Genomic DNA, 13,894 nt, shown 5'->3' with positions numbered 1-13,894 from the left:
CCACGAAGCTAGTTTGCTATAAAAAATCGGCGCCCTCCTACTCTATTGAACGCTTCAACCGAGAGAGCCAAGGAGGAAGGAAAGTAACCGATCGTAAGAAACAGAAAAGATGTCGTTGGAAACAATAAGATAATTTCTTTCCGACAAGTGTTGTTCGAGTGCAAGAGCAACTCATAACAACACCGCCACGAGCAAATATCACCACAAATGATAAATGACTAATTAAATGGCGTGCTCGACTCTCACTTATTTCACAGTTAATTATCTTAATGATGAGATACTGATAAACTTCTTGGAAAAAAAGATTGTATCTAATATGAACGGGGAAGTATGTATACCAATTTTACTAGCAAAATATGATTGATATTGCTCGACCGATAACTTTATTGTTAAAGAAAGCAAAGTGGAATATGCCAGGAGGCCATAAAGTTAACAAGTTTTTTGAACGTTCTGGTACTGATGAAAATATCAAGGACAGATTTTCAGTTCAAGTTTACGGACTGGGTACAGAAATGTTACAAGACGGGGTCCATCAAGGAAATCTGGTATATCTACAATTTCCAAATTAATTTTACGGACTGTCTTGATTTTCGGGTATTTGTATCTATTGATATCTGAAGGTAATACGTTATAAACTTTCTTCGTTGCCAGTTATTTTCTATTGACCGTGAATAGCTGGAAATGTAGGAAGTTATTTTTAACATTGACATTAAACCTTTACTTTAACACTTAAGAAAACGGTGGGCAGTCTGTAAATTTGTCTATACTTTTCCAACAAGTTTTTCTTCGATTGTCTACATGTACAGCTGCCGGCGGAATCACTAGTGACGCCACAGATATTCCCTTCCTAATGACCTTCGCGTCGAAGTGAGTAAAAGCGTAACTCTCTTCTTGGGGGTCGCGATGTTGTGAAGAGCAAACTGAGTCAGCTGTAGATCCGAAGGCTCCCGGCAGCTGAGGAGGCTGGGTCTACGGCGACTGAGAAGGAGAACATGGGAGAATGCTGCGCCTGCCCACTCTCGATAAGCAGATCTCAAAAAGGGAGGGTTCATACGACCTTGTTAACGTCTATGGCTTGCGAATGTCGGCATATGGCTACTCTTTCTTGATGGCATCGATTCGACAGAAACCATATTAGCAGGTGGCCAAATCCTCGAAGGCGAAAAGATGTTTGTCTTGATACTTAGACGCTGGTACCGGGCGAATAGGTCTAAAGAGGCTGCGCAGATCGGCGACGAAATCCTTGAGCCTGATGACTGGTTTACCCTGGGGAGCGGTGAAATCGTCCGGAATGTGGAACAACGAACCGAAAGCCATTTCAGCCAGAGAGATGGCCAGGAGAAATGTTGGACGCGCTCGAAGCCATGGTATCTCGGGCATGCGCTTTGAGGCGGCCTCGAGAATGTAGTGCATCCACTCCACCGTGCCGTTGGCCTGAGGACGGTAAGGTGCCGTCTGGACGTGCCCATTCCCCCACGAGGCGATTGAGCTGGACGAAGAGGTCACTCTCAAATTGAGAACCATGATCAACGGTGATGTGCAGATACGTACCAAAAATGGAGATCCAGTAATCGAATATGACTCATGCCATGGTGAGGTGCGTGGTAACGATCAATAAGGATGAAACAACTCCCGTAGTATTCACAAAGATGAAGCTTGACAAAGTCCACACCGATGTGATCCAAGCGAACGTCATTCGTTTTGATGTTACCAAACTCTACTCCACTGTGGCGATAGCATTTCCCGCTGAGAACACTGCTAGCGCTATACCGGCCGCAGATATCCCACTGCAAAGTGAACTGGGGAAAAGTGAAAAGAGGAAGACGTGCCTGAAGGAGACTTTATCCAAGTAACTTCCAAGACCAAAAAAGGAGGCGTAGAAAGATAAAAGGAAACAACTGGCTACGTCAGAGATCCGTCTGTCTAAAGACAAGGAGGCTATACACCAAAAGCCAGTAACAGAAAGAGATGAGGAAACGAAGAAGGACTAGGCCGGCGGCTCTGCTTATTAAGCCGACGGAAGACAAGACATAGTTAAATCCGCTACAGGGTGAAACCTGAAGCAACGGAGCAGAAGTAGTTTTTAAGGCGAGGAAAATTAGGTGAAGAAGGATAAACGGAAACAACTGGCTACGCCGCCAGAGATCCGTCTGTCTAAAGACAAGGAAGCTACAAACTAAAAGCCAGTAACAGAAAGAGATGAGGAAACGAAGAAGGACTAGACCATCGGCTCTGCTTATTAAGCCGACATAGACATAGTTAAATCCGTTACAGGATGAAACCTGAAGACAACGGACCAGAAGTGTCTTTCATACGGAAAACGAAGATTGCGGAGTCCTCGTCGAACTAGGCCCAAAGACGACTAGCAAAAGAACATTCTGCGAAGCGGTCAAGGATTACTGGAGGAGAAGGCCTTTGTTTCTAGTCTAAAGCCTATGTGCTCTCTAGAAATCCGAGGTCTTTACTACCTCACAGAAAAGGTCGAAGTGGAGGAGGCCATAAAGCGTGAATGTCCAGAGCTAACCAATGCCCGAATAGATATCACCTCTGTAAAAGCTCGAAGCCAAAACCTCGCTGTGGTGGAAATCCCCGAACAATATGCGAGAAACCTCCTTAGCAGCGGAAAAATCAAAATTTGATGGGTAGTATGCAGGGTACGAATGCCAATAATTCCCATCAAGTGCTACAGGTGTTTGGACTATGGACACACGTCAGCAACTTGCAAAGGACCCGACAGTAGGACAACATGCCACAGATGCAGCCAGGTAAGTCACTAAGCAAAGATCTGCAATGAAAGCGAAAGTTGTGTTCTCTGCAGGGATCGTGGCGCATCTGATGAGATCGTCGCACACACTGTGGGTTCGGGACGGTGTCCAATCGTTAGGGTGGAACTAAAAAGGGTTAGGGCGCGAATTACATGATTCGCTTTCTGCAAATTAACATGCACCGCAGTTCAACCGCTCACCAGTTGCTAATGCAATTCGTGTTCTTGCCCAAGGCCGAGGGAATGGGTTCGTCTGAATTCGGTGTTTAGGGATAACGTTTTTTAGCATCTCGAGTTTTCGGGTACCGCTCCCATCTGGGTTTGGGACGACGTTCGACTTCGCGTTCTTTCCCAAGGCCGCGAAAGTGGCTTCGTCTGGATTCGGTGTTTAGGGATAACGTTTTTTAGCGATTACCTGACGTCGAATGAGACGATACCGGACTTTCGGTACCAGCTTGACGCACTGGAGGACGCCGTATCGGTCACGGCGGGGCAAATCCTGGCAGGCGGTGATTTTAATGCTAGCGTCAATAAATGGGGCATAACTCAGCCAGACTGCAGAGGGAAGCGGATTCTGGAAATGCGGCGAAAACGGGACTTATAGTTTTAAACACCGGATCCACACGCAGACTGCGTCGGAATCTCTGGCACCATCGGTGGACGGGTGGCGAGTCCTCGGCAAGTGACCACTAGTACTTCGCGTTCGAAGTAGTTGACGCTACTTGCAGGCGTGCACCAATCTAGCGCTCCACTTGTGTGTGAAATGCGGTGAGGGTGAGCATCGGGGAGTTCGCCGAAGCTCCTAAAACAAGCAGAGTCACGCTGAAGGGCGCCTCAGCGCGTGGTAACGATGCAGCTGACACAGTCGTAAACTCAGTGATGAACCTGACAACGACAGCGTCTGAGGTTTCCGTGCTCTGGATGGCCCCAGTCGTAACAAGCCTTTTATGGACAAGTAGTACGAAGGGAGTGCCATCCATAAGCTCCACCGTTTGGCACAACGTTTACATGTCAGCGAAGAGGCATGTGCCATAAAGGTAGAGTATAGATCAGAAAAAAGGAGACTCCGCAGTGCGATAAATAAAAGCAAAGCTCGCGGCTAGCAGAACGTGGCCAACGAGGTGAATGAGAATCCGTGAGAACTTGACTATAAACTTATCACCCGGAAAATCGGGGCTCTGCGTAAGCCCTACATAATAAGTACCGATCAGATGGACCGCATTGTACAGGCATTATTCCCCAGACATCCTGTACGGGTTGATGTCAATAGCACGGTAAGCGTCAAGGATTGCCACCTTTTCACAATAAGAGAGTTCGAAGATGCGGTTCTCACCATGAAAAACAAGAAGGCGCCAGGTGCTGATGGTATCCCGGCGGAAGTTTATAAACTAGTGTTTCGCTAACGGCCAGACTTACTGCTGCGGGCGTTCAACGCTTGCTTAGAGGAGGGCATCTTTCCTCGTCGCTGGAAGGTAGCGAGACTCGCGCTGATCAGTAAGGGAAAATGAGGCGTGGAGCTGCCGTCTGCATACCGAACGCTGTGTATGCTTGGCTCGCCTTGAGGAAGGACAACAACTGGCTATGTCATGCAATAGAATCCACTATCCCAGGAGGGCCGATGAGTGAGTAGCCCCAGAAACACATGGTGCAAAACATGAAGAAAAAGTCTAAGCTTAGCAATTGCTGACCTCGTGCCCAAGGCAACTAAGTCCAAAGTACTCCCTTCCTCGAAGTTCAGCGAAAATTTCAGTACTATAAGATATTTGGCAACTGTCAAAAGTGTTCTTTTCTCTGGTGCAAGTCGAGCTGTTAGCCACATCCCAAAGAGGCGGCATACGATCTAGCTGACTACTAAAACTTAGAAACAAGAGTTGGAAAATAAGGAGTCCTATTGCCACTGCGAGTGGGGACGAACATGATACACTTAAACTCCGATAATGCGGCAAATCTTGGGAAGTACGGCTTAACTTGTGACATGCCAAAAGGGAGTTTATTATTATCGCTCTGGCGAGGCAGGGAGAAGCTACTGTAAATCATAATGATTTCCCTACAGGATACTGCATCATGAAAGAACTTGTAGGTGGTCGCAAATTTTTTCGATGGTCCACAGTCGTTAACGGTCAATTCCATATTGACGATAACGAGCAGCTTAAGAGATAGAGGGACAACTTAATATTTTTGGGTCAGGTGGGATCCACCACGTATGGAGAAAGTCAAGTTAGCGATTCAGTGGGGAGTGTATCAAGACCCCAGAACATCAGCCGGTGAACAGGATGATCTCGGGCTGCTTTTCGTTTTATGGTGTGAAAGGACTTTTATTAATTGATGGAAGGGTCAATGGTCCAGCCAGTATAAACGATACCTTGCATTTAAGAGCAATATCAGTATTCGACTGAGGTCATCTTTCAGGACGATTCTGCGCCCTGTCACGAGTCCCACATTGTAACTAATATTTTTTTCCTTTTTCCAGCTGTTTTAGAAGAAATATTGAAGGTTTTCCAATTATTTGACCTTTTTTGCTTTGGAAGTGCGCAACTTTTTGGCCGAAAACTCAGTAAAGCAGCTGACTTGGTCCGAGGAGAGCCCGAATTTAAACCCAATAGAAAACTTGTGGGCACTAATGAAGAAGAAGGTAGCAGAACAGAAGCCGAAAAGCTAATATGAGCTGGATTTAATTCTCTTAAGGACGTGAAATGACGAAATCGACCTGCAGATTCTGCAGAATCTCATTTCATCAACGCCAGCCAGTATTAGAGCCGTAATTAAGACAAAAGGAGGTGCAACGAAATTCTAATTAAACATTCATGAATTTATTGTTTAGTTATTAAGTAAACAAGGAAAAAAAATTATTATGATACGACGAGTTTTGTGATTGATATGAAACATAAACCAAATTTACCTTTTTTTCGTAGACTTATTTTGAATAAAAGACCCTCCTGAAAAATTTTACATAGGTTTTTTTTCCAAAAACTATTTTTAGTGCAAAATATGCAAATTATCAATACAATAAGTCGGGAAACCGGAAGCTGGACGCTTCAGGTACGGAAGGTTTTGTGTATTTCTTAGTACGTAGCACGTAATATGTCCATATATTATGTGAGAGTATCCACTTTCGGGTGATATTGACATTCATAGTCTTCAATTTTCAAAGAAGCAACAACTTTGACGTATTATAACTTTGTTAGTAATAGTGCAATTTCCACGAAACTTGGTAAGATGATCTTACCTCTACATTATAGCCTACATCAATGCAAAATTTCGTGGTGCTAGGATGAACTTAAGCGGGGTATCCAGCCAATTACAAAAAATTAAAGGAATATACTATTAATAATAATAACTCCGCCGAAGCCGGTCCCAAGCCCGGTTGTGAAAGGAGGAGGGATGGATAGCTTCAGTCTGAATGGCTGTTCGCCACCGCAGCGTCTCAGGGGGTAGGTGAGGAAAGTGCAGGAACTTTGCAGTCTTGCAGATTACTCACTAAGGAAGCTATCTCAACACCTGGCAGCTAGGGATAAAATGCACCACCAAAAATGAGAAGAAGGAGAAATTTAAGGTCCGGTACGGATAACCGGCGGGAGTCGTCTAACTTGGTGACTGGATCGGGCGCTTGTAATGGAAAACACGGCGTCGAAACCGCTAGTCGTGGGGCGGTTCGACGTCTAGGCGACGACCACGAGCACAGCTCCGCCTGCTGCAACTGTTTTGCCACAATCTGTGGCGATCACTTCAGCAGGTTCGCGTAGGAAGCGGATGAAATGGACCGAAGAAATGAACCTCTTCATCATCCGCTCCTACTACGAAATAACGGCGGGGGCGGGTACAACATCTTACCGCCCCTTGTTGCGCAATTCGCGCACGTGACTGTGCAGCGAGCCGCAGACCAGTACCGCTTTATTACTAGCAGCGACACAATCCCGGCCACCATCAGGGAGCGTGTTCGACTTGAAGTCATCGGGGAAACTGGTGATCGAGAGTCGATGGGGGCAGAGGCGACGTCATCAACAACACCATGCCGCACTGCAGGTAACAGTTTCAGTACTCGCCGAAGCACTCTTCTCCACCGTCCAGCTGAGGTTTCCGCTGAGGTTCGGGACGAATTCCAAAGAGCGTGTATAGAATTCTCGGATAAGGATCCTTTGCATAGACCAGGTATTCCCAGGCTCTATGCATCTCCAGCAACTCTGGGAATTCTATCTCAAATCAATGATGAGATTGCATCTCGACTGTGTGCTGATATGTCGCTGCTGCAACTACAATCACTTGTGTATTGTGGTGCAGTTGCAGCTATAGATTGCACGGTCAGAAGATTCGCTTTCGTGTTATTGGTTTGAGTGACAAAAGAGATCCACCATGGAAGATTCGTCTGGAACGTCGGCGGGACTCACTAAGGCAGGACATTGCTAGACTGATTCAGATCACCACTGGCAATGCCAGCCGGCGGGTGAGAAATAAAGTGCAGAGTGTTTACCGGAACTAGGCCATCCCCTGTGAGACACTCGTTGTTGAAATTCTGGACACACTAAAACAGAAACTTTCTGTCATATGCAGTCGGTTACGACGGTATGGCGAAAGCTATTCCAGACGTGTCCAGAATGCAACATACGCGAGGAACCAGCGGAGCTTTTTCAGATCTCTCAACGAATCCCAACAGAGAGCCCAGACAATACAGTTCTCGGTGACGGAAGCGAAAGAGTATTGGCGTGGACTTTGGGGGTTACCTGTCCAACATGCTGAGCATGCTGAGTGGATCACCGCCGAAGGCACCCGCCATGCCAATACACCTGGCATGAATTTTGCGGATGTTACCGAAGAGGAAGTTCGACGAGCCATAAACAGCTCGAAGAACTGGAGGGGCCCAGGTCTGGATCGAGTGCAGAATTTCTGGTATAAGAAATTTACCAGCGTACACAGTCGGTTGGCACGCAGTATAAATGAGGTCATGAGTCGGGCGGAGGAATTTCCACCTTTCCTCACTGCGGGGATTACCTACCTTATCCCTAAGAAGGACACGGTGCAGGACCCCGCAGACACAAGACCGATCACTTGCTTACCAACCCTCTACAAATTCATCACGTCCATTATTAGTGGAAGGATCAATGCGCACATCGAGACCAATAACATTTTGTCCGAGGAGCAGAAGGGCTACCGAGTTGGGTCAAGGAGTTGCAAAGAGCAACTCATTATCGACTCGGTAGTTGTAGGACAAGCAACTAGAGGCCAAAGAAACCTCTTCAGTTGCTATATCGATTATGCCAAGGCTTTCGACAGCGTTCCGCATACCTGGCTAATCGATATCCTACATCTGTATCGCATTGATCCGAAACTAATAAAGTTCTTGGCGACAGTCATGGAAGGGTGGCATACCACCTTATCAGTCCATACATCTGAGGGTACTAATACCTCAGAGCCCATCCGTATACGGAGGGGCATCTTCCAGAGGGATTCGTTGAGTCCGCTTTGTTTTTGTATGGCACTGAACCCCCTTTCATGGCTACTGAATGATGCTAGAGGGCATGGTTTTGCAATAAAGTATGGCCTACGTGCTAAGTGCGAACTGACACACTTAATGCACCTAGATGACATGAAGCTGTATGCTGGTACTGACAACCATCTGAGAAGTCTGTTGCGAATAATAGACATGTTTAGCCGTGATATTCGGATGGAGTTTGGATTAGACAAGTGTCGAATCCAAGCCATCCGCAAAGGTCATCACGAGCCGCATGCCGGACATAGCATTGGTGACCTCCACATCGAAGCTATGACCGAGACAGACTTCTACAAGTACCTAGGAATTCTGCAAGGAACCCATGCTCGAGTTGGTGATCTGAGGGATGCTCTGCTGTCCGAATTCCTGCGACGTGTAAAGCTGGTGCTGAAATCGCATCTCTCGGGGAAGAATAAAATAAGCGCGTTGAATGTTTTCGCTATCCCTTCACTGGCTTATGCATTCGGAATATTGCCGTGGACGAAGACCGATTTGGAAAACGTCCAGCGGCGGACACGGACAACTATGTCCAAATTCCGAATGCATCACCCAAAGTCTGCCGTGGAGCGGATAAACCTGCCTCGTGACATCGGAAGTAGGGGCGTGGTTGACGTGGCGGCACAACATCATCGCCAAGTCGACTTGCTGCGCGCTTATTTTTACAGCAAAGAGCAGGCGAGTCCCTTGCATGCGGCTGTCTATAAGGCAGACTGTGGGCTGACTCCACTTAACTTGAAGGATCGATCTTTCAATCCTCTGAGTGGGGTGAAGTCGGACCAAGAGCGGATCGATGAATGGAAGTCGAAGGCAATGCACGGTAAACACGTGAATTGTCTTTGGCAGCCATTTGTCGATTTGCATCTGTCGAACAGATGGCTGTGTGCTGGGGAGCTCTTTGCTGAGACGGAGGAGTTCATGTGTGCCATTCAGGACGGCGTGGTCGCCACCCGAGCTTATAAAAAGCTCATCATGAAAGAACGGGTGGAGAACGGCCAGTGCAGAATGTGTGGTTCGGCGTTAGAGACGTTGGACCATCTCATCTCTGGTTGTACTGTTATGGCACCGGTGCAATACATCACCAGGCATAATGCTGTATGTAAGGTTATCCATCAAAACCTTGCATACAAGCATGGGCTGATCACGGGGACATGTCCGGTATACCGATATGAGCCGCAAGCAGTACTTGATAGTTCTGCTTACAGCATGTATTGGGACCGGCAAGTTCTGACTGATCGCCACACTCTACACAACAAGCCTGACGTACTGTTAGTTGACAAGACGGGTCGCTCCGCGTATATTATTGATGTTGCTATCCCCCATAATAGCAACATTGAACGGAAATACGTGGAGAATAAGGTGAACTATGAGCCATTGGCTCGGGAAATCAAAGAAATTTGGCGTCTCGAGCGGGTGGTTGTAGTTCCCATAATATTGTCAGCTACAGGTATTGTACCTAAATCCCTGACGGCTTCCCTTGATGTCCTGGGACTTTCGCACAGTCTGGTTCAGAAGTACATCATTCTGCATACGTGCTCGATGTTGCGGGGAGTACTCGACGGATTCTCCCACTGACCTACCACCGGCCACCGCCACCAGTGCTCCTTTAGTTTTTAAGTAGATAGGATCGTCCGAGCCATATGCTTGGCACTTAGTGCTAGTATTAAGTGAAATCCGGCATCTGCCGAGATTGTGATAACTCGGAAATAATAATAATCGTTGGCGCAACAATCCATGTTGGATCCAGGGCCTTGAAGTGTGTTAGAGCACTTCATTCAAGACCGTAACGGTACACTAGGAGGCAATGTGGTCAGCATTGCGCTCGCCCGAGATTATTACCCTGATTTGACTCAGGTACTCATTCAGAGCTGAGTCGACTGGTGTCCGACGTCAAATCACGATGCAAATTCCACTGCCACCAGTGAGATTTGAACCGCGACCTTCCGTACGACAGCCTTGCGCTCTAACCACTCAGCTATCCGGATACAAATATACTATTATTAACTTTACTTGAACAGATATCGGTATGGAAGGTGCTTTGGAGCCCAGGCACCAAATAGTGGCAGCCTCCTGATTTTTTTCAGATTTTTCGGTTTGGTAGTTTCTGAGAATGGCCCCCTTAAATAAATGATCACTTTCAACCCCCCGCACTCCCCACCTTTCCAACAAATGTCAAAACTACTAAGTACTAACCGAGACCTTTAATTTGATACCTTACATGACTATATTTGATGACTAGATTTGATGAAATTTACAACCCCCTTTTGCATGTATGGGGGCCCTCCCTTAAATTCAACGTAAAAGGATGTTACTCACTATATGTATGAGCGTTCACAGTTCCCACCTTTGCATCAAATTTGGTGTCTATTGCTATAACCGTCTCCGAGAAAAATGCGTGTGAAGGACAGACACACATCATTCCAAGCCGGCAGTTAAGTATTTAGGTGTAATGATTGACCAGAAGTTAAATTTCAGATTGCATGTGGAGGGTGCAGCAACCAAGGCATATAACATCGGAGCGCTGGTTGCGAGAATGCTACCAAATATAGGTGGCTCAAGGCCTTACCTCGAAGGTGGTCAGTTCGATCCTACTGTATGCAGCTCCAGTATGGACAGGTGCACTAAAAAATATAGCAAACAAGAGGAAGATTGGAGTTGCGTATCGTATAAGTGTACTCCGAACATGTTGCGCTTACAGAACAATATCCAATGAAGCAGCTTGCGTGTTAGCAGGAATGGTCCCGATTGAGATTCTGGCGAAGAAATACAACGACTTTACGATCGAACGTATCTCACTGGAGAATCTCCTGCCTGTCGGCGACAGTTCGCACGAACTGAAACTGTCGCGGAATGGCAAGAGAAGTGGGACGAGTCAGAAAAAGGCCGCTGGACTCAAAATCATATGGGATATATCCCACGACGAAGTACGTTTCGACCTAACTCAATTCTTGAGCGGACACGGAGGCTATCGAGCATATCTGTATCGATTTGGGTTGATGATGATTCGCCATATTGCCCAAAGTGCCCAAATATTGCAGAGGACGCAGAACACGTCCTTTTTCATTGCCCCAGATTCGAAGCCCAAAAGACTACATTAGGAGCTACAACCGGGGAGTACTTTGCACCCGAAAATATAATGTAACTTATGGTGAAAGCAAAGGGGATATGAACCGAAGTTGAAAGAGTGATTGCAGCCATCGGAAAGAAGCTTAGGCAGGAAGAAGTCATCCGAAAGAATGAACACGAGAGAAACACGAATTTTGTTTTGTGTTCACACAAAACTTTTTTAACCCTTATATTCACTTTTTTGATCAGCTTGATATTTTTACCCAAAAATCAGATTTTCTTACCGTTTTTTTGCCTAGCACTGTATGTGTACTATAATCAAGACAAGAATGCTAAAAATTTATTAGAAACTCTCGAAATAAATTCATTATTCAAAACGGTTTATTCAATTCTTTTCTACACTTATAGCCTAGATTAAACGTTATTTTACAGGAGAAAATAATTTTCCAAAATATCATGCAAAATATGTACTCGTGTCAACAAAACGTAGAATAAAAGAGAAAAAAAATTGTCGTAACTTTGGAAGCATAATCGTAATACAAAAATGGTCACCATAAAACATTTCATTTACATTCATTGGCTAAATTTTTAAAAATTATTCATATTGCTTCATCTTCCACAACATATTCGATTCGAGGACGAAAGGGAAAGCAAAGAAAATTCATAGAAAACTTACATCTAATGTTTTTTTGATATCAATCCTTGTTTCTTTAATTGTCTTAATGCACATTTGGCTGCCGTACATTTCGCTATTCGATAATTTCGACCAATTCCCCGATATGTGCCCTTACCGAAAACTTCCACGGTAACACGTACCCGTCTACCGTCTGCTAATTTTTCCGGTTTTCTGTAAAATAAAAGATAAATATCAAAGGTAAATAAGATTAGGAAAATAGTGTGAGATTTCTTAGTTAGATATGAATCAATACTTTTTGTATGAAAGATTATATGATTTGTTTGCTGATGTGTAATTTAAGTAAATGGAGCAGAATTAAGTTGCAAGTGAAGGGATATTTATTAATGATCTAAAATTTTACTGGTGAAGAGATTAGATCTCTCCTTACACCTTCAATGTAACAAGTGGAAGAACAAAAAGCTAGTTCCGTGAATGGGAGAAATGGCTTAATACCAGTTTAGGAAATCACATCTTTCATCATCATCATCAACGGGGCAACAACCAGTATCCGGTCTAGGCCTGCCTTAATAAGGAACTCCAGACATTCCGATTTTGCGCCAAGGTCCACCAATTTGATATCCCTAAAAGCTGTCTGGCGTCCTGGCCTTCGACTTCGTTCCATCTTAGGCAGGGTCTGCCTCGTCTTCTTTTTCTACCATAGATATTGCCCTTATAGACTTTCTGGACCGGATCATCCTCATCCATACGGATTAAGTGACCCGCCCACCGTAACCTACATATTGAGCCGGATTTTATTCACAACCGGACGGACTGGTATCGCTCATAGATTTCGTCGTTATGTAGACTACGGAACCGTCCATCCTTATGTAGGGGGCCAAAAATTCTTCGGAGGATTCTTCTCTCGAACGCGGCCAAGAGTTCGCAATTTTTCTTGCTAAGAACCCAGGAAGGAGGAAGGAGGAATACATGAGGACTAGCAAGATCATTGTCTTGTACAGTAAGAGCTTTGACCCTATGGTGAGACGTTTCGAGCGGAACAGTTTTTGTAAGCTGAAATAGACTCTGCTGGCTGAAAACAACCGCGCGCGGATTTCATCATCGTAGCTGCTATCGGTTGTGATATTCGACCCTAGATAGGAGAAATTGATTAAAAATATGCTCACCGGAAAAAAAACTATTTTTTGGGAAACATATACAAACATATACAATGTCCGGATAGCTGAGTGGTTAGAGCGCAAGGCTGTCGTACGGAAGGTCGCGGTTCAAATCTCACTGGTCGCAGTGGAATTTGTATCGTGATTTGACGTCGGATACCAGCGACTCAGCTGTGAATGAGTACCTGAGTCAAATCAGGGTAATAATCTCGGGCGAGCGCAATGCTGACCACATTGCCTCCTAGTGTACCGTTACGGTCTTGAATGAAGTGCTCTAACACACTTCAAGGCCCTGATCCAACATGGATTGTTGCGCCAACGATTATTATTATTATTATACAAACAAAAACAAAAATTCAGAATAAAAATAGGGTAATGCTGACAAAGGGAATCTACACGACAACGCCAAAGCCTGTGCCACTATGAGCTGCTCGTTGACATGCAGAATAGGACCTTGATAAACCCCGCAACCACGTTGCAAACGTCAGAGAAGATTTCTACCTGCCGAGATGACACTCTCAATAATTTTCGAGGACGTTGGCGACCATCGCATTCGTGCACTCCTCTGAAAGTTTCACAACATCACTACGGAAAGTAGTTTCTCTAAGTCGGTGAAGCACGATGTGCGCCACCATATCACTACCACCGGCACTCCAATTTTCTCAAAGGTGCATCCTCTCTCATCGCAGAAGCTTACTGTTGCGAAGAGGGAGTTTGAAAATTTGATGAAACAGATGGTCCACTCCGCTTCATTTGGTCCCTAAGCCAAATGGCGAATAGGGAGATTATAG

General features: G+C 45.4%; 1 protein-coding gene across 1 annotated transcript in view; it reads right to left on the bottom strand.

The window, feature by feature from the left end:
- Positions 1–11,671: 11,671 nt before the first annotated feature.
- LOC119651541 (endoribonuclease Dcr-1) overlaps positions 11,672–13,894 on the bottom strand; it is a 37,613-nt gene continuing 35,390 nt past the window's right edge. The window contains exon 12 of the mRNA XM_038055172.1: positions 11,672–12,159. Within this exon, the coding sequence (XP_037911100.1) occupies positions 11,991–12,159 (169 nt within the window). The 3' untranslated portion in view covers positions 11,672–11,990. The remainder of the gene's footprint in view (positions 12,160–13,894) is intronic.

This window comes from Hermetia illucens, chromosome 3 (genome assembly GCF_905115235.1).
Source record: "Hermetia illucens chromosome 3, iHerIll2.2.curated.20191125, whole genome shotgun sequence".
NCBI lineage: Eukaryota > Metazoa > Arthropoda > Insecta > Diptera > Stratiomyidae > Hermetia > Hermetia illucens.
This window is presented reverse-complemented; position numbering and strand designations above follow the sequence as displayed.